We start from the raw sequence: 22215 nt of genomic DNA on the forward strand, positions 1-22215 counted from the left end.
CAATATTGTATATGACGAAATGGTAATTTAAGTGTAGCGGGTTGATTGTTAGAAATTGTCTGATTTTTTTTTTATACGGTCCTGTATAGTTTTTCCGTTTTTATGAAGCCCTGGTTTTGCCTTTTCTAAAGTTCAAAAAGATGGACAAAAGATTAAGGTATTAAAAAGTGTGTACAATTCACACAGAAGAAATGAAACTTCTGATAAGTCGTAGGTAGGTAGATCGTTTCCGCCGGGAGCCTCACACTCCGGTCAGTGCGTAAATGCATATTCCAGCGATTAAAAAAAAAAAGTAGGTAGATCTTTGCGATTGCTTCTATCGACGATGATCACGCTCTCGTGATAAAGGTCGTAAGCGCCTTACAAACCGCGTCGCTTACGTTTCGAGCAGTAATGCATTCTATCTCATTCTCTCCCATACATTTGTGCTTCTTTCTGTATCGTGACGCATCGAGTTTCATAACAGTGTTGCCAGATGGGGCGATTTGTCGCGAATTGGGCGATTTTTTTCATGGATACGCTCCCTTTTTTAAGTTTGGGCGACAAGTCGCATATTAGGCTCTTTGTAATCCTCAGCGTTGGCAACAAGTTAAAAGTACAAAAACCGTTACAAAAATATTGTTTTTTTAATGTCCCAATAAGCTTCCTTTAATTTTGAAATTGAGTCAATATATTTTATCGGTATCTTTTATATCTTGGGACATCATGTAAGTTAATAATATTTTAAATAAATAATTTTTAATTTCGAGTCTGTTATTATAGACTGTCATAAACAACTGACAGACGGATCCTAGTGTATTTTCAAACTTTCATTGGGCGACTGCTAAGAATATTTTGCGACTTTCGATCATAGATGGAGCGACTTGAATCAAAACTTTCTGGCAAGCCTGTTTCATATTACAACGGCTCTACAGAAGTTTCATTTCGAAATTTATTAAATATTATTAGTCTTAATTTAACTTCCTTTTATATTGTTTTGCTTAACGAGTTACAAGAGATTGTTCGTGGCGAAAACGACGATAAATTCAAATTGACGTAATTTTAATGTTTTTTAAAGAAATATCTCTTCGAAAAGACAGTTTTTAACAACGAACCCGAACTTGTGATGTTTGTCTTGACAAGCGTCTTCTGAATTGACTGAAAAATGATGTGAGGCAAATTATGTAATGTATGTAACACGATTCCTTCTACATTTAGTATATTGTTAGTAATTAATCGAAAAAATTATTATTTTCAATAGATTTCTGTCGCGTATATTGTTCATGTTTTGTAGAAAGGAACGAAATTATTATTATTATTATGTGACCCTTGCTATCGAATCAAATTAAAATTGAGATTATATTGATGTATAATATTAAATGTGATTGCTCTTGAAACTTCCTTTAAACAATTATAATCGAGATTGTTATTAGCTTGAAATGAGTTCATTTTGAGTTTTATTTATACACTAACGAAAAAATTAAATACCTTCGAAATAATGAAAATAATAAATTTGTAATAAAGTAAAATATATTTTATATAATTATCTCTGAATAATTTTCGTTCCTTTCAGCATTTATGAACTATAACCTATTTTTATTAGTTGTCAATAGATGTGAATTTAAAATAAATACGTTCCATACAGGGACGGATTTAGCCCATGAGGCTATTGAGGAGAGGTGAAGAGAAAACTCGTTTGTCTATTTACACATATATATCACGATCACGGTTCGGCCTATAACATCCCACTGCTGGGCTGAGGCTTCGTTCTCCGTACAGGAGAGGGTCCTCTGGACATTTATGTATACCTAGATACTTTGCCCATTTTCATGTGACTTTCACCCCACTGCACTATAAGTGAAGCCGCCCCTGTTTCAACTACCCCCCATGTTCCTAGTTTTTATAGATGAACGCATTGTGCGATATAAATCTGTTTTAATTGTATTGCTTTTAGAAATAAAAGTTGAAAAATGCCCGCTACAATTGTGTCAGATTTTTAATGTAATTTTTGCGTTGTTTAATTTCGATTATAAAAAACTTCATTTCAATTAGTAAAACAATTAATTTTTGTTTTTATAGGAACCGAGAATTAATATATTTTGCCGAACGTTTGGCGCGGGAGTTCCAAAAAATTCAAACACGCAAAAATTACACTAAAAATAGAAATGCGTAAATGACAAATAGGTATATAAGTAAGTTTGCCACTGTTAATTTTTACATCAACGTCTTGAAATTAGTGGCGTGGCGTGGGGAGTGCCCGTGGGTTATGATCCCGGCATATGAAAGGGGGGCGCCAAATCACCACGATTTTTTCAATTGACAAAAAAAAAACTAAATCGCCTCCGCAATATACCACGCATATAAAAAGACAGTAAAGAACCCCTTTTTTTGAAGATAAAATGGGTACAAAAAACCACGCTACGCCACTGCTTGAAATAGTCCGAATGAATGGTGACCGTCGATGTCATATCATGTCATGATACTGTCACGCCAATACGTTGAAATATTCAGAAGACATGACATAACGATGATATAAAATTGGTTGGTGTAAAAATGTCGTAAATGCATTTTTTATTATATTGATAAGTATGATTTGCCTGTGGTATCGCCGAGTGTAAATATTTCTTTGAGGATATTATTAAATAGAAGTTTCACTTTGATTATGTTTCCATTTTAAATCCTTAAAACTTTAAACACTAATGTTGAAGAGAGAAAAAAGAGAAATCTGTTTTAAATTTATAAAAATCTCTAGTTCCTTTAGTAATAACTGAAATAATTAGCGCTCTCCCAATATTTTTTCGCTAACGAAAAAAAAAAATCAACAATCACAAAAACAAAACTAGTCGAAAAAACAATTACTCGAGAGGTCTCGCTCGTTTATTTTCTATTGTTTTATCATTTCTTTCTATTATTATAGCAACCGGTGCAACAGGCCTTTATTGTCATTAGTACGTGGCTACGTGAAAAATTATGGGTAATTTAAATAAAACACAATTTAAATACATATGCAGCAATATATATTTCATATTCAATTCTAATACCTTTAAACAAGCAATTCTTTTATATATAATCTGAATCTCGGAAACGGCTCTAACGATTTTCACGTAGTTTAGTGTGCAGGAGATTTCGGGGGAAGAAAATGTAGTTTTATCCGTATTTTTAGGCAATGAAAAACTTCTACAATATCATATTCTTTAGAATACAAGGTAAATTTCACCATTGTCTATAAGGCTGTGACAGATTCAAATCCTCGTGTCTCCAGATCGGTTTTTTCCCCTTTTTATCAGATCGCACTCGTGATTTTTTTATTTAAATAACCAGTTCATATTATTATTATGTCCGTAGGATCGAAAAATATTATTCATATTTCATCAGTATGTAATTTGTATTTAAATAAAATTTAAAAAAAAACACGTTTTACAAAAAACCGTTACCGTAACCGTTCATCCAGGTACTGCTGTTTATTATTAAGTAATATAAGTATACATATTGCTCTTAATACAGCAGAAGAATCTCTGAAACAAAAATACAAGTTATGTACCTAAAATCATTATTGTGTCGGACTAAATAAACAGCAAAAGTTGAACCATCATAAAATACCACTAATGTTTTAAAATAAACATAATATGCAATCAGTTATAAATGCCTCTATAAAAAAAATGTACACCTTTTCAATAAATAATAATAAATAAACGCCTCACGCTCATCGGGCCCAGTGGGATTTACTACTTTGTCGGGGGACCGGAAACAATACACAAGCTCATATACTCAAACTCGACGGACATCTAGCGGGGATCGAACCCGCGACCAACTTGTCGTGGTGTCGGTTGATGATTATAAACAAATCAAAAAAATTCGACAATACAACAAAAAAAAAATACAAAAGAATTTATACTATGAACTTTATTTAAAAAAAAAAGTAAGAGTTCGTATTTTCTTACTTCGTAAAATTATTTATTAGTTTCTCGGTGGACGGCGTCCTTGTGCATTATGCTGTTCTGGAACATTCCTGAATTGCCACCACTGAACAGCAAATGTCACCAGTCCGACGGCTATTCCGACCCCAAAGAGAATTCCCTTTGCAAGTGTATCCATTTTTTTTATCTGAAAACAATTTAGCACGGATTATGGCTATTATGTACATCACACGTAGATTAATTTATGGGAGGTTAAATTTTTGTTATTTCTGACTCTACCTTAATTCCGGTGCTGCGGACTATCACGCGTTATTTTCGAACAAATTTACGTAAAAACGATCTTTATTGCAAGATCAAAATACGATACGAACTGACCTTTAACGACTGACAAATAGACACTTTTAAACAAAATAACGCGTTAGACATAATATTCTAATAAAATTAATAACATTGCGTGCTAGAATATAGGTATAGAAATTCGAAAAATACCCAAAACCGAATCGGAGCACCCCATTGCCCACGTGGTCTTGGTCTGCCCTACCCCTAGAGTGTTTTTTTTAAGCCGGAGGCGCGGAGGGAAGGCAGCCCTCGCTCGCCGTGAGGAGCCAAGCGTTATTCTTAAGTTAATTTTTTTCGATTTAAAAATTGAACATCAAAACTTCAACCACGATATCTCTGTAACAACGGGTTTACACGAAAATATTTGTCCGGGGGGAGGGGGAACCCACAGTCCCACCCAACCCTCACCTCCCCTTTCCCCCCCAACCCCATAAATTTCTTTCCGCGATGTACATAATTACCCGGATTACATTATGAAACTCAAATTTTATTAGAATAGATAGAGTAAAGCGTATTAAAGAAATTCGACATATGAAATGTAGGCTAGTTAACGGTAGATGGCAGTAAATAGTTCGTAAATTTTTTTTTAAATTATTTAATTCGTTTTTTTTTATTAATGAAATTTCACTTTTGACAAATGTACTTTGTACGCACGCAATTTATTAAATGAAGTAAAAGTTGCTAACAATACATACGAGAACAATGATATTATTTCATAATATACTTACATGTGTTTCACAAGTAACTGCTGCTCTAATTAAAGACAACAACTGCATTCATAAATACAACCATTTATAAAAACTTGAAATCGAAAAAAGAACAACTGATAATTCGAACAACTAACGATAAATTAAATTATCATAAAGATCAGTTATCAAAATGGTACAAAACAAATCAGATCATTACTTGATAACAAAGTACCTAAAGGCAATGACATCATTAGTCATTACAAAATGGAGTTCCACCCGAGATGCATCATGCAATCGACTGTTTCACCAGTTGTGAATAACGCTATTTGACGGATGAGTTTTTGATATTTTATTCTTTTTCACAATCGAATATTTAATATATTTATTAGATTTTTCTATTCGCAAATATGAACCTAAAACTTTTAGTTTACTGCGGTAAAGCCGAATCGTAACATATTTGCAGTATAATCTTTATCCACGACTGATGAAACAGGGTCTGCTACTGGTTTATAACTATATATTAGAAGGATTTCCTTGAAAGTTTTAATGGATGAAATAAATGTAACCCTAATCCAAAGGTATACTCACATTTTATTGATCAAATGTACTGTGTGTAGCTTAGCAACGTTTCTCTTCTAGAATCTAGTGATTAGTGAAATATTTCTGAAGGTCAAATGAAGAATGACACAATGGCCGAATGCGTTATTCCCCCACAAAAGACGCAAGTCATTCTAGATTTATCTTTAAGATTTGTATTGCTACCTTCAAAATTTAATTCATTTGTATTATATATACTATATAATATTTAAATAGTATATTGAATTGACTGTTATTTTTAGATTTTTAAACGAAGAAAAAGATTGATTCGTAATTAAGGAAAAATAAACAATTGTTTCAGTTACTTTCATTAAAAATTTTAAAAATTACAGAACCAACCATAGACATCACAAATAAAAAACGAGTGTGCTAATTTAGACCACATGACTGAACTAAAACAGAAGTTGGCTATAGGGGCCTACTCAAAGCACTGCCTGCAGGGCCCTGCTTGCAGTGCCACTGCCGATCGTATTGTATGTATGCATGCAGGGCCGATATTTTAATTGTTCACCCTGTCGCAGGGCCGCAGTGTCGTTCTGCCAGCCCGACACACGATCTCCCCACTCCGTAAACTGCAATCAGGGACATGTGTAGCTCGGTCGGGCCGATTTAGACCACCATTATGTTTACGTCGGTACATTGCGACGTTTGTCTACTTAATTTGACCTGGGGTTTGTCTTGTCAGTGGTTGTCATTTAGCAATTAATCAGTTAGTTGGTGGTTAGTTGGTTTGGTTTTATTATATTATTTGTTTGGCTCTGTTTTCTTCAAGAAAAATGAGCCAGCGAAAAAAAGACGTGTGGAGGGACGTAATCTAATTGTATAGGGATTTGCCATGTCTTTGGAAAACTAACCACGATCATTATCATAACAAAGATATGCGGTCGCAGGCTATGTCGCTTTTACATGAAAAATATAAAACTTTTTTACACCAGTGCTTCCTTTTTTTCTTTTGAACGCTACAAGTACTCAATACAGTCAAACCCAATGCTATTTTTTGGTGTTTGAATAATGTAGGAGCCATTTATAAAAACTGACGAATTTAGGCAAGGACAAAGACAACACAAGTGAACACGACAACGTATGCCGCGTAAATGATTTGCAGTGCTTTGTGGAGCAACATCCTCTGCGGCAGTAACTGCAAGCAGGCCCTGCATGCAGTGCTTTGAGTAGGCCCCTTATATCGTACACGTAATACGCATTCATTCTTTTTTTCTTTGTTTCGTTTCTGATTGAGTCTGGACGAGTCTTATTGAAAGTATTTTTGTGCAAGTATTAAAAATAGTACATAATATTAGTATTGTTAGCGATAGATGCTGCTAGGTTGCTGACAGCCATGTGAGTATACTCTTAGAATAACACAATACATATTATGTAAATTTAATACATTTGATCTAATAGTAAAAGCACTTTGTTAAAGACCAGCAAACGTCCATTACATGTTGAATCGACATCATTTTAAAATTAATGATGACGTTACCGACACGCCGATAGGGTATAATTATTCAATATATAGTTAATAGATAATAATAATAATAATAATAATAATTGATAGGTTAATAGGATATAATGTTCTTTTATATGTTCTTTTTTCTACAATTCAACGGATTTAGGAATATAAATTTTTAAGGCTTGTTTTCAAATTAATTAATTAAATTAATTTTGCTCCGTAGTGAGCATCTGGATTTTTTTTACAAATAATTTAAATATCACTTTTAAAAGCTTATATCCTACCATAAATTATACACATATACTTATCTTACTTATCTCCTGACTACCTATTAAAACTATGTTATATGTTATAACAAAAGATATTAATTCTATATAGCTAACTGTGTAATTCCCCTACAATAGACGCAAGCCATCCGAGATTTATTCAAGAAACGTATTGCCACTTTAAAAATTTAGATTGACTTGTCTTGTACATATAACATTTATGCATTGAATGATTGTATTAATTTTAACGTTATTGTTCATCCTGTTATGTATTTTTTTTACCATTTATTCATAACAAAATCATAGTGATAATATTTTATTGCTTTTAATAAAAAAATCATAATATACATAACCAACCAGTGAAAGACATATGAAACAATAATTTGCAATAGCAATACATTACACTGTCAATTGTTATAAAAATATTTTTATCATAGTGTAGACGGGTAGTGGACGAAAAAAGAAAACGAAGGCGCAGAACCGTTAGATTATTACATATTGCAAGAATGAGTTTCCAAAAAGAGGATAGGGAAAAGGATAACAGCTCAAGCGGTGGTCTTGGGGTAGGACTGGCCGCCGCCGCTGCGATAGGCGTCGGAATTGGGGCTGCTCTGTACTACTTCATCAACAAACGGACTGAAACCCCGACTGCTGAGGGTTCCACCACTCGAGGCTGGACTAGCGCGTCAACCGATACATTGTAAGTATCAATATATCCTACAAATAGTAATATAATTCTCAATTTTTCTGTAAAATTAACCTGTAATAAAATTTGTTAATTCTTAAATTACGTATTTACCGTGTATACGTATAGATGTTAAATTAGTAACATAGTTAATCGTGTACATATATAGATGTTGACGTGCTGTTTTTCTTCATGCCAAGTACTACAATTTCATTATTAACAGGACCTGAAGCCAGTTTGAAATAACGCATTACTTAAAACAGGTTTACGTATTACACATTTCCTCATCGATGTACTTTCAAGGATCATAGCTAACAATATAATTTTACTTTTAAAAATAATTGTTTTTAAAAACTAAATTTTAGGACATTTTTTATTTATTTATTAATTTACAGTCTTTAATTTTTATCATTTGTTTCAATTCCTACTTGTTCATTTTATGTATATTCTTATATCTTGTTAAAATTTACAATTATTATTAAAATCTTTTTATAAATCTGCTCAAGTTCTATATGTACATATATCTTCTATTGACTTTCATTTTTTAAATTATATTTATATAGTTAATAGAAATAATTTCATTGCATGTTCATTTGTTTTCATATCATTATTATAAGAATCAAAACAGAAGATTCTCTCAGTAATTCAGACAATTCATACATCACTGTCTCGGAGCACAGTACAACGGACACTAGCCTGTTCGATGATAGCTTATCATGTAAATGTAGTGAGAATGATTCGGATAGTGATACTTCTGGTGAGGAATATAGCTCCTGGGAAATGGAAACTAACCAGTCCGATACAGAAGACTCTAGAAGTACGGACGAAACTGATTCTGAAAATGATGATTCGGATGTTACGATAGACTCAGATAGTAGTGATTATCATGATTCTGATCTCTCTGAATGGGACACCACAGCATCTATACATAGTCCGAGCTATGAGTTTCCAACAACTAGGGATTACTTAGAGAATTATGCGCAGAATTTGTTTAAGTCAAGACAGAAGGATAAAAGGTAATCATGCTATTTTTTGGTTTATCGAAACCGGAAAGCAGAGATAGGTATTACTCTGGGTTTCTGTAAGATAATGTGTATTTTATTTCTCACATAACATCAACTTCGAAAGCGAAGGTAACCTTAAAGGCCTTACCTCCTACTGATGTAGCCTAACAGATACTTAAGTGCTAGATAAACTTAAACAGCTACCGGAAAAACAGGTCATAAAGCCAGTGGCGTAGCGGGGGGCGGCAATGGGGCATCATGTCCCCAGCCGCAAAGAGGCGCTAAATGGTCTGCAAATCAAAAAATTGCTGGACATATTATACGGTTTTCAAATGAGGGGAGGGCGCTAAAAAGAATTGTGGCCCGGGCGCGATTTGAGCTCGCTACGTTACTGCATACAGCTAAAAATAAGATTAGTGCATTTTACCTATATACTTATGTTTAGCTTTTTATATTTTTTATATATTTGTTAAAAATGTTATTAAAAATTTTTAAGAACCATTTACAGTGTGGGATACAAGCTAGATTTATTGAAGTAAGCCACTTATCTAAGCTAAATACAAACTATCGGTCAAATATTAGCAGTCATGCAGGCACATAATAAGTTTACAACTGTTCTGAATAATGCCTCTTGTCGCTCTGTACATATAAATATTTCAAATAATCCTTATTTATAACTTTTATTAATATTTCAGAAATGATTCAAATTCACGTCGTGATGAAGCCTTGTAAGAAACACTGGTTATTATTATTTGTATTAACATATAACATTTGCATCCGTCCATATAATACGTCATATGGAATTTTGGAGGGATTCATAACGGTTAAATTCTGGGGTACAAAAGAGGGGGGAACTTTGTCACACTGAGTTACACTTAATGTGACCCCATAAGAAAAATTCCATCACAAAGGATAACCTTTCTTTTATAAAGATTAATAAATTGTCATATCTTGTCACGATTAGCAATGACCATCCTTAATTGTGAATGTATTTTATGTACAACTCTTAATATTATATATAGTAGTATATATATATATATATATATATATATATATATATATATATATATATATATATATATATAATATTAAGTTCCCCAGGGTTTTCTTGTGCATTTTGTCAATGTAAAAAAAAAAAAAATAGCAAACAGATAAATAATTTAATTTTTTTATTTTTAAATTACAAAAAGAATACTTCTCGTCAAGCCAAGCAAAGATCTACCCTCCACTAATTGTGAATGTATTTTATGGACAATGTAATAATAAGTGTATTAACAAAATTAATCATTGAAAATATATGACATGTAATTAATTGATTGGGTTAACTCAGTGTTGATATTACGGGCTGTGGCATTACACTTTACAGGTCTGTTCTAGGTTATGACAAACATTTACGTATGTCATATAGATGTTTGACGTGGTTTAAGCATTGGTTGTGTGTTTCTGGCACTTGAGAAAAGGTTTTCAACCAAAAAAGGTTGAAAGTGTTTTTTTTTTACGGTTTTGATAATTTTTACACGTAGGTACATGAAAAACTAAAAATGTAAATTTTACAAGATTAGAATTTTTGTATTATTAATTATAAAATTAGTTAAGAGTAATATTTTTGTCAGAATTAATTTAACATTATTTTATGCCTTTAATATTGAACAAAGATAACATTGTGTGTCTGTAATTCTGTTTGTTTGTACTTGCATGACGATGTGTTTTTATATTGTTATACTAGTTATTACTGTCTATAGATCCTGTTTCATCGGTCAACGATAAAGCTATATGACGTATAAGGGTGTCAGATAAATTTTTAATATATTTTTTCATTCCCACCATCAAAGTTTTTACTTTGTCATATAATAAATACTGTTTGCAATTTTAATTCAAAAATTATAGTTTATAAGTTAATATGAAACAGGCTCTAAGCCTTAGAGGACTTGTTGCACGTATTATAATGAATTTTTTCGAATTTTATCTCGGTTGATTAAGTTTTTTAGACGCCCAATGTTTCGGATACACCATCCATGGTCACCGGAGGACTGAGGTATTAGTTGACTGTTTCACGTCCTACTGATAAACCATTAGTAAGTTATATACGACATAAATTCTATCAGTAACCAATGAAATTAATGATTTTCTATAATTTTATTTTATTAACAAAGCATGTTGTGACATTTTTATTGTTTTTTTTATTTATATTAAGGTTTTGGTAGCCTAAATAGAATGAGGTGAGTTTTTTTGGTGTGGCGATAATTCTTTTATAAAAACCTCGTTATACAAGCCCAAAAAAAGGAATTATACGATTCAGGGCAGTCGCCTTGGAAGTTTTGGCCCCAGCGGCCTTGACAGCCACAGCGTCATCGGGTGGGGTGGCCGGGCAGTCGCCTAGCGTGGGTTCTTGCCTCCCAGGGCCCAAGAAAAATTTGCTGCCCAATTCTTAATTCTTTTTTTTTTTCATTTTGGTCTAATGTATATATTATATTTAATTAAGATTACCATTTTTGAGAAAAGAAAACAAAAAAAAAAACGAATTTTTTGACCGTTTGACCTTGAATAGCTTTTTTAATACACGGAATCTATGGGATTTTTTTTAAATACAACTACCTCACCTGATGGTAAGCGAATACCGTAGTCTATAGTCTGTAACCAAAAGATGCAAGCACGTTGCCGACTTTACCCCCCCCCCCCCCCCGTCCTTTCTTTAGGATCTCTGGTCACCTTACTCACCACAGGAACACAACACTGAGTGAAAGCAGTATTATTTAGTTGTTGTTAATTTTCTGTAAGCTCGAGGTGCTTCTCCGGTCGGGCTGCTCCAGATTTCGAACAGAATATACCCTACCTCAGATTATATAGATCTATAATTTAAGCCTAACTTATAATTTTTCGGTTTCTCTCAGCCGCGAACGCACGTGGAGCCTCGAGGAGTGTTCGATATGCTTCGAGGTAATCCTCCGCGATCAGGAGATCATGGCGCTTCCTTGCACTCACAACTTCCACACGAAGTGCATCTTGCCGTGGTTGCAGGAGCAGCAGACATGCCCTAACTGCCGGAAATCAGTCGACTGATGCCCTTCAGGTAGGTCGAAGCCTCACACTACGGCTCAACTCAACTGGATTACTCCTCCCACTAGGATTTAGTCCTGTGTCGGGGGTCCGGAAACGCATACCACACACAAGCACAAACGCCTAGGCCAAGGCAAACATCGGTATGTATGTCGTGGGATCGATCGAACTTGCAACCGCCAGTGCAGCAGTCATAGGCCAAGAACGTAACAGCTGCGCTAACGCGTCGTCAGAGCGTAAAGGTCAGGCCACACTCCCAACGCAGGATAAATTCCAACTGGGGCATAAAAGCTCTCAATAATTTTAGGCTAATTCAGGAATTATTTTTTATAACTTTCTCAAAGTCGACTTTCACAATTCCACTAATGATATTTGAAAATAAACTCATTCGATTTATTTTATATAATGGCTTGTTCCTAAACGAAAAAAAGTTGGTTGTCTGTAAAGTTGGTTGTCTGTAAAGTTGGTTTACGGACGATAATTTAACGTAATAACGTCGTAACAAAACATCTCGGATAGGCTGTACGGAACGGGATGATGAGCGCAACGCTACAATTAGTCATCGTTTTTCGTGGATGCAGCCGGCGTTCATATATTCATTAGACGTTGTCACGTCAAAAAAAATTAACTTTACATTTCATATTACATGTATAGTACAGTACACATTACTAAGAATAACTCAAAAATTACATATCAGTTCTTCAACTTCAACATTAAAAATGCAAAATACTTTCCCATGTTATTTATTTTTATTTATTTATTTATTTTTATTTATTTATTTATTTAACATTAACACCAACAAGACATACACTAACAAGTAACAACAACTAACAACAAGTAACAAGTTTTGTATTGAACAAAACTATTTTCTGAATGCCATCCCCAAATAATGCGCAAAACTATCCCCAATCAAACTTTTCTTGAAGATTTCTCGTGTTGTTATAACAAAAAGTATATTTGTGGTAGTATTTTTTAAGTATTTTTTTTTGTTTTCAGCTAACTATCATCGACTGTTTGAGTACCTAAGAAGTGGCTGCGAACGGTTCACCAAGACATACACTATATGGACTCAGATCTAGTCAAGATGATCTGATAGAGGTCAATCTTACTAACAAAACAATCCCATTCACGCTAGAAATATTAAAATTAACTATAATAATGCCCATAGCACTAATAGGGAACAAAACTTTAGATAGAATTCGAAGTGTAATTTGTATATTATTAGCTATGTATTTTAAGATATTTAAAATTGTTCAATATGAATAAAAAAATATGACAATGTTAGTCTATGAATTTAATATTACGTATTGCTGGTCAAAAATAAAGAAATAGTTTTTTTTTTTTAAATAAAACTGCCTTTAAAATATGTTTAAATATCTATTAAATAATCTGTTAAAATCTTTCTGTTATTATTTTTCTGTTTTTTATATTCTTTTCTTTTTTTTTTATTCTTAATTATTCTTCTCTCTTTCCTGTTTTTATTTTTTTCTTAAACTGTGACTTTTATGGATTTTTTGATCTATTTCACAAAAATATGTTTAGACTATGTATGTCTCGAGGCTTGAAATTATTGTGATTTTTAGGTAAATTTTCTTGATTATGTAATTAATTAAAATGGCAATTATTTTTGATGATACCATGAATTGTTTGTAATTTTGATATTTAAATGATTTTAATGATATTTTGATAGTTACGGCACAACTAAAACTTCCATAATAAATAATATATTGGTGTATTTGTTTTAAATCAAATGTTGTAATCAATTTGTTATGATAAATTAAATTAATTATATTTTTAAATTATTTTATATATGTCTACTAAATTCCTTAAAAAGTAATGTTAACATATCACAAATTGGTACCTAAATGTTTGAAATTGTTCGATAATATTTTTTTGACAATGTGATATTTAACTAGCTGGCTTAGTATTAGAAATGATTTAAAGACTTTTTCATTAAATGCATAATAAATAAATGTTGTTTTATTTAGTTAGTTATACTTATTGAAAAAACAGAAATTACGAACGACACATTTATTATTAGCGAACTCTGTCCGTACATAATTCTTTACACGATAAGTAATCACCAGCATATCATATACTAAAACCTCCGAAACAGGCTGCATCTTATGGTGTAAGTATTATTCCAATCGGTTCAGTTGTTTTCGCAGTATAACCGAACAAAAGAACCGGCTGTCCATTTTAATATAGATACATACCAGCAAAGTAGCTTCCACATATATTTATGGAGAGTGCAACAGTGAAATGAAGAAAAAAAATATTAATTTAAAAAATCAAACTTAATGGTTGGATATTTGGACGAGAGGGACTTCATCCATCTACTTAATGGATGAAAATTATTTTTTATTAATTTTGGTGTATTAGATACTATGTATGGCCAGACTATTACTTCAATATTGAAAAATTTATTTTTATTTAAAAATGCACCTACGAGAGTAAAGAATAAATTTAATACCTACCGATAGTAGGTAAAGCCTGTAGAAAATCCAAACGTTGGGTTGTCTACTATTTGCTTGGTATAACTATATTGGGTAGCAGGTATAATAATATACACATATCGTTCTAATTACTTCAAACCACATGCTTAATAAATAAATCTTAGATACAAAAAATTGCCGCTGTTTTTTGCGAATACGATGACAGGGTTGTCTGCTAAAAGTTTAGTTTGAATTGTCGTTGCCGAATATAATATTGCCTGGCTAGGAATTTTTCTGCCAACCCTTAAACGATTTATCTTGAACATACTAAAGAAGACAATTAATTAATAGGTTATTTTTTATAGGGGCCACAATCACGTTTCAGACATTCGCGGGTCGCAAGCAAAAATTATTTAAGTTTTAATAAATTAAAACGTAATTCCATGTTAACAATGTAATTACTTTAGTAATGAAAAAATAAGTTTCGACAAAGATGTATATGAGGCACGCGGGCCGCAGGTTGAGTATAGCCATACAAATTTGATTACGTCTAGTTCGGATCTTAGACTATAAATAGCTATTGTATAAATTCAAATAAATATGACATTACTTTTTATAAATATACGAATCTATTAATTTTGTTTCGAAATTTTACAATAGCTATACATAATACTGTACAAATTAAGAACTAAATTATTGAGGTTGCTGTTCGCCCGTCAGTTCAACCTAAATAAGATATTTATTGACAGAACATAGGGTTTATGTGTAGTAGTATTGGCCATACAGGTGTTTGTCGTGGTCTAGGTGGTTGTGCAGTCCTTGTAAGTCTCCCCACCGTGCCTCGGAGAGCACGTTAAGCCGTCAGTCCCGGTTGTTATCATGTACACCTGATAGCGATCGTTAATCATAATAGCGGAATATATCCGCCAACCCGCATTGGAGCAGCGTGGTGGATTAAGCTCTGATCCTTCTCCTACATGGGGAAAGAGGCCTATCCCCAGTAGTGGAATATTACAGGCTGAAGCGTTATTAATACATATCTTATAACCGTCACACACCGTCATCTGTTCAAGAGTCTTCTATACAAGATAAAAAAATATTACACGCAGACCCAGACGTGAATCGAACCCGAAAAGCGCGGAGCAGTAAGCAGGGCCACTATAAACTGTACATGCCGTAATAAAATAATGTAATAAAAATATGTTCATGTCGTACACGGATATCAAAATCTTGATCGCTAGCAGAATATTAGCTAGGCGGATACAAATATCGTCAAATCTTAACATTGTTAATATTCATAACGAAAGCATTAATTACAGTCAGTGGATTATACTTACGTGTTACAATTTTATTTTATCTTTCATTCATTGTATGCGTTTTGAAAACAAAGAATGTTAGAATAAAATTTAACGAATAAAGGAAAATGAACTGCAGAAGTTAATAGCATTATGTGCAGTTAATGATTAAATAAGCAGTAAATTTTAATTATTTTTTAAGAAATATAAATTGCAATTTTGTTTATTTCATTTCCTGCACTTGTTTTTTATAGATTAAAAAATGTACAGCGGACGTAAGGATTATGTTTCAATATGTTTTTTATTATGTAAGTAAATTATAATTATATAAATAAAATACTAACTATAAATATCACCAAGCTACCACCATTCTACCACCGAACCGCAAGGCATCGCATGAGTCTGCACCGCTATGTGGTTGAAATCCCACGATCTCGCACTAAACGATTTGCTTCCTCTTTCTTAATACGCACCGCAAAAATTTGGAATGCCCTTCCGGCTTCCGTTTTTCCAAATAATTATAACTTGGGTATCTTCAAACCAAGAGTGAATAGGCATCTTCTAGGCAAGCGCGCACTATATTAGGCTGCATTTTCACTTACCATCAGGTGAGATCGCAGTCAAGCGCTAGTCTACTACTAAATTATTTTATTACAGTTTTTTTCATTGAACATTCTGGATTATTAGTGTAATCTGTGTTAAGGATGATCAGATAATTTATTTATTTATTTATTTAATAAAAAGGTTTACCAACAGTGTTTGTACTAATACATTCATAAAAATAAAAAAAAGTCTAAAAACTAACACTAAATACAAAAACCAATTAAAGGTAAACACAGCATGCAAATATACAAAAAAAAAATTAAACAATTTTCCGAATATCAGTCAGTACCTAACTGTCACTGTATGTTTTCACTACAATCTAATAGTTACTATTGGTGAAACTTGGTCAAATAAAATAAGCTCTTCACGTGACCAAAATTCGCGCTGAATATGTCAATACTGGTGCTATATTGGTTGACTATTCTACAGAGTCTAGGAATAGCGGAGTTGGCTCCTAGGACTGTACGCCGAAGTGGAGGGCAAAGGGGTGTTATAGGTTTTCGTGGGCACCTACGAGGGACTCTAAAATTAATTTTTTGTAACAGTGGCGGACAATCTATTTTATTACTAACTAGCTTTTGGATGAAGATAAAATCTTTATATTCAAATCTTTCGCTCATAGACGGTATTTTAAAATACTTTAACCGCTCGTTGTAAGACTTCAACTGATTTGTCAGTTTCTGCGAGCAGGTAAGGTGCCACATAAACCTTTTCTGAATCCGTTCAATTCGAAGCATATGTACAGCATAATGTGGACGCCATACTACACTAGCATACTCCAACAGGCTTCGTACAATACTAAAATAGAGAGTTATCGTTGTTTTGGGTCTCCTAAAGGCTCTCCCATTTCTAATAATGAAGCCCAACATCCTCGATGCTCTTTTTACAGTGTCATTAATATGTGGGACAAAAGACATCTTTTTGTCGAAAATAACACCTAAATCTCTAACCGAATCCTTTTCCTCCAATTCAACACCACCAATAAGATACTGGGTTCGTATGGGCTGACTCTTTCGAGTAAATGTAATTTGTGAACATTTACTAGGGTTAATTTGCATACCGTTTTTGTCACACCATTTCTTTAAATTATCTAAATCTTTCTGTAACAGATCGGCATCTGTTCTTACATTTATAACTCGTAGCAGCTTCAGATCATCAGCGTATAAAAGAGCAGAGGTATTTTTAAAGCATCGGCTTATGTCATTCAAAAACAAATTGAATAGGATAGGCCCTAAGTGTGACCCCTGGGGCACACCAGATGTTATTATAAATTTATCTGATTCAAACCCATTAGCTATAACATAGAAATAACGATTTGTCAAATAAGATCTGAACCAGTCTAACATCGAGCCTGAGAAACCGTACAATGATAACTTCTTTAACAATGCGCAATGTAGAACCTTGTCGAATGCCTTACTGAAGTCGGTGTATACAACGTCCACTTGAGTATTTTTATCCAAAGCTTCAACCAACACATTCTCGAACAAAGTCAAATTAGTAACCGTTGATCTTGCTTCAATAAAGCCATGTTGATCTTCTGAGAAGAATTTTCTGCAATAGGATCGTATGTAAGGGCATATCAATGACTCAAATATCTTTGCAAATATACATAACATAGATATTGGCCTATAGTTTGTGACATAGTTTGGATCTCCATTTTTGGGTAAAGGAACAACCTTAGCTATTTTCCACCGCGAAGGAAATACTCCAGTTCCGATCGACTTATTATAGATGTATAATAGTGGGTCTGCTAAGACGTCTGCGCAAGTTTTAATCAAGGTTGGCGGTACATTGTCTGATCCTGGACCTTTACACTCATTGAGATTCTCTAGTTTTTTTAAAACTTGGTCTCGAGTGAATCTTACAGCGGAATAGTTGTCATGGTGCAAGCCATCTGTTCGTAAGTCATCAAGCTCGCTTGCATTTAGCTGTGATACATTATAGACGGATGCAAAGTATTTTGCAAAAAGCTGACATATATCCATTCCGTTTTCAGCAGTTTGTTCTCCATCAGATATAATTTTAGGATAGGTATTATTTGTGTTACGTTTGTTCTTCACGTATGCCCAAAAAAGCTTTGGGTTTTTTGAGATATTATCTTCCACACTTTTCAGATAATGATTATAAGAAGCAGTCGTTAGCACGTTGCACCTAGCTTTTAGCATGTCTAGGACTATTTTATCGATAGGATTCTTGTATTTATTGAAGCGTTTTCTAATGTTATTTTTTTCACGAAGAAGATTAATTAATTTTGATGTGAACCACGGTGGATATTTACGTTTAGTCTGGTTTTTAAGAGGCACGTACTTTTTGATAACAGCCCATAACACGTTCTCAAAAATCTCCACATCGTCATCGACGGTGTTTAGGGGGCTAAACTTATTATTCCAATTTATTTTACAGAGATCTATTTTAATAGATGAGAAGTCAGCTTTGTAAAAATCATACCTATCCTTACCTTTCCTATTACAAGATAGGCATTTTAGGTTAATGTTAGTTATGTGGAGAACCAGAGGTGGATGAGGTTTATCAATTTTGGAAAGGGCGTCATTCACAGGTAAAACTTCGCAATTTGGAATATTTGTTAAGATTAGATCTAATATATTACCACTTGGATTCTGAATTTTATTTACTTGTTTTAGTTCATTGAGAGCCATAAAATCCTCTAGAATATCTTTTAAGGTGTTAGGAGAGTTTTCATTTGAACATTTTTCATCAAACCATTTTATATGACCAAGATTAAAATCACCTATTACAATATTGTAATTACTATGTTGCATATTCTCATAATTTTGATTACATTTGGATAGGAATTTGTCTAATATTACACTAGTCACTGGAGGCGGAAGATATACGGCACAAATGGTCAATCGTTTTACATAATTTGAAAAACATATTTCGATAGAGACCCACAAATCCTCGCAGTCACTTTCAAAATGCCTTAACCTTTTATAAAATAATTTATTGAAATTTCACAAAAAAACACTTTCTTTGTGGGACTGTGTGTGTTATATAAATAAAAATCGTGTTTCCTTTTTAATTCACCTTTTTGTGATTAATGATTTATATATGTATAAAAATCATAGAATTTTTAATATCCTAAGAGTCCTATCCTAAAGTCAATATGTTATTTTTAGTGATAACAAGTGGTAAAACACAATCCAACATTCTACAACCAGCAAGACTTAGGTCCGGCGACCGTAATTTCCTATCATTTTTTAACAAATTTTCGCCTTTGGAAGTAAGAAACGAAAGAATGAGGGCCGATTCGTTTGAAAATTTACCATTTAGGCGTTCGATGTCAACAATTAATGATATAAACAAATTTGACAAAAACTATATAATATATTTGATAAAACCGAAAAGCAATATGGAGAGTAAAATTAACAAAATAAATAACTTATTCGACGAAAACGATATGCTATATTTGACGTATCCAGAAAATAAAGACAGTACGATGGCAGAATTAATAAAGGACATTAGTTTGAAATTAGAAAAGAGGAAAAATCGGAAAGAAGAGAAAATAGAAGCACTTTTGAGTAACTTGAGAAGATATGTGGGAGCGACTCCTAATAAGACAGTTTTTAAATTTTCTGATTTAGTTTTATAATTTTTGGGAAACTTACAGCAAAAGCAAAAAAAAAGCACCTTTGAACCGTCGTTTTACAGAGTATTCAATATTATTTAATTTAAACGAATTATAGTCAATGTGAAATTACCGCCGATTCGGAATGTCTGCTGAGAGGCAAAAAACCCAACAATTACTTTTTTAAATACCCGTTATCTATTGCAAATAAAGCCTCTATTCAGCACTAAACACAGAAACAAGTACTCATTTACTCAACTCTCATATTTTTGATATTTTTTCAGTGTTAGATAAGAGAATTCATGCATTTGTTTATTTATATACCTGAATTAAAATGTATCGTTGAAATGTACGTATAATTTTGGAATGACTGAACTAATTAAATAAATAATTGGAATGAATTCTTTTTTTTTTTTTCGTAGAATGAATGATATTTATTTTCAAAGCCAGCAGTTGGATGGTTATCCCGCCACCGGTCGGGTTTTTAAGTTCCATGGTGGTAGTGGATCTGTGTTATCTGTTATCCCTAAGTCGCCTCTTACGACACCCACGGGAGTGGCTATATCCAACTGTTGGCTTTGAAATACACAGGCCTAAGATGGACAGCAGCGTCTTCGGTGCGACAAAGCCTCCCCTGCGGTCATCAACCCTTCTGCCCAGCGTGGCGAGTATGGGCAAAACACATGAGTTCACGCCATTTTTGGCTCGAACCTAGGCCTATGTCCAGCAGTGGACTGCGATAGGCTGATGTGATGATGGTGATGTACTTATTTAATATTAAGGTTTGCTATGTAAGCTAGTTTTAATTGCAATGAAGTTGCCCTATAGAAAAAATCTCATGAAATGGACAAATGCAGACCAAATTCTAATACCGAGTTATGAAAATCTATCGAATATCATAACCCTGCTGAATATTCCAAATAAAAAATGATGATTTGTATGAAAGGTTATAGCTATTGTTTTTGAAACAGGGATTCTAATAGTTTCATACAATTTAAATCTGTTTTTATCTGGGCTATCTGGATTTCAGATTGATAAAACTTGCAGACGCTGACTCACCAACAGAAAGACAACACTGTTTGAAAGCAGTAGTTATTATTTAGCTGTGATCTTCTGTAAGGTTGAGGTACTACCCCAGTCGGGCTGTTCCATATTTGAGCAGGAAATGTCCTGCTGTGCCCTACCTCAGTTAATATACATATGATGATATGTTAGCATTCTTTAATAAAAAACATTGCATTTTTAATTATATATTAAAAAATTATTATAGGGGGTGAATACCGAGGTTAAAATAAATAAAAATCATATTAAATGTTATATTTTTATATTTATAATTATACAAAACGTCAAAAATAGCTTACATCGAGCCCTTCGATCCATAGTACTGTACAAAAATAATACTGTAAAAAATAAAATTATAAATTAACCCTTAATCGGGCAGAACCAAAAAAAATATTTTTCATGGCTTAAGTATAAGTTTTTTGTCGTGTTGGATATCAGTGTACATAAAATAGTATTTAAATTACTGAAACTGAAAAAATATGATGTTTTTACGAGTGGGAAATTATTTCCCTTTACCTGTTCATGGACAACCAAAGTGGGAAATCATTTCCCTTTGCCCGATTACGTCTATAAATTTAAATAGACTAGTAATTTGCCCTGACTTTACTTTTTAATTTATTTTTGTTAATAAATGTGCACAGAATTTTTTACTGAGAAGTGAGGTGGAGTGTCAGTATGCGAATAAAGGACCAAATACTTTTTTTAACGATATATAATTAACAAAATATTTATTCACTTAAATGAAATAGCTTAAAACAACAAGTATCGATGTCCGATAAATCAGAAAGATTTTCTAACATATTTTCAAGAGCTTTATCATTAATTTTCCGTCTTTTAAAAGACATGATCTAAAACAATGGAAATCAACAATTAAAAAAACAAAAGACAAAAATAAAAAGTCTACAAAAATAAATCCCTACTTTTTGTATATATTGACGTAATATAGAGTTCAGGAGCGGACAAAGGGAACTATTTTCCCACTTACAAGAATAAATTTCAAAGTAATCAAAACCACACAATCACTGCATTTTTGCATTGAATATCATAACAACGCTACATAGAATATAATAAATTAGTACAGAACGAATCAAATATCTACTTACCAGAATCTTTTTTGAAGAAACTTTGCAGATTTATGTCTCTACTGTGTGAAAATCGCGCGAATTTTTCAAATGTGACGTTAATTTGATTCTGACATTGACACTTGACATTTGAAAAGCTGGGGTTGTCAATAAAATAATTCTGTAATTA

The 22215-nt window shown here is 32.9% G+C and overlaps 1 protein-coding gene and 2 long non-coding RNA genes across 4 annotated transcripts; 1 reads left to right on the plus strand and 2 right to left on the minus strand.

Annotated features, from left to right (window-relative positions):
• Nucleotides 1-3131: 3131 nt before the first annotated feature.
• LOC123666714 lies at nucleotides 3132-5673 on the minus strand. The gene is made up of 3 exons (XR_006745309.1): nucleotides 5513-5673; nucleotides 3921-4083; nucleotides 3132-3494 (listed from the first exon to the last, which is right to left on the minus strand). It is a non-coding gene; the product is annotated as an uncharacterized LOC123666714 (long non-coding RNA).
• A 1033-nt stretch (nucleotides 5674-6706) lies between these two features.
• On the plus strand, nucleotides 6707-13262 carry LOC123667164 (E3 ubiquitin-protein ligase RNF126-like). Of its 2 annotated transcripts, XM_045601132.1 has the most exons (5): nucleotides 6707-6859; nucleotides 7675-7937; nucleotides 9622-9654; nucleotides 11818-11996; nucleotides 12980-13262. In XM_045601132.1, the coding sequence occupies exons 2-4, from the start codon at nucleotides 7744-7746 to the stop codon at nucleotides 11984-11986; spliced, it is 396 nt and encodes a 131-aa protein (XP_045457088.1). In that variant the 5' UTR covers nucleotides 6707-6859; nucleotides 7675-7743; the 3' UTR covers nucleotides 11987-11996; nucleotides 12980-13262. The 2 variants fall into 2 exon arrangements, with proteins under 2 accessions (XP_045457088.1, XP_045457089.1); XM_045601133.1 differs by lacking the exons at nucleotides 6707-6859; nucleotides 9622-9654 and having other exon boundaries at nucleotides 7617-7937.
• An 8396-nt stretch (nucleotides 13263-21658) lies between these two features.
• LOC123667165 lies at nucleotides 21659-22215 on the minus strand. Its single transcript, XR_006745400.1, has 2 exons — nucleotides 22068-22215; nucleotides 21659-21812 (listed from the first exon to the last, which is right to left on the minus strand). It is a non-coding gene; the product is annotated as an uncharacterized LOC123667165 (long non-coding RNA).

This window comes from Melitaea cinxia, chromosome 27 (genome assembly GCF_905220565.1).
Source record: "Melitaea cinxia chromosome 27, ilMelCinx1.1, whole genome shotgun sequence".
Lineage (NCBI taxonomy): Eukaryota > Metazoa > Arthropoda > Insecta > Lepidoptera > Nymphalidae > Melitaea > Melitaea cinxia.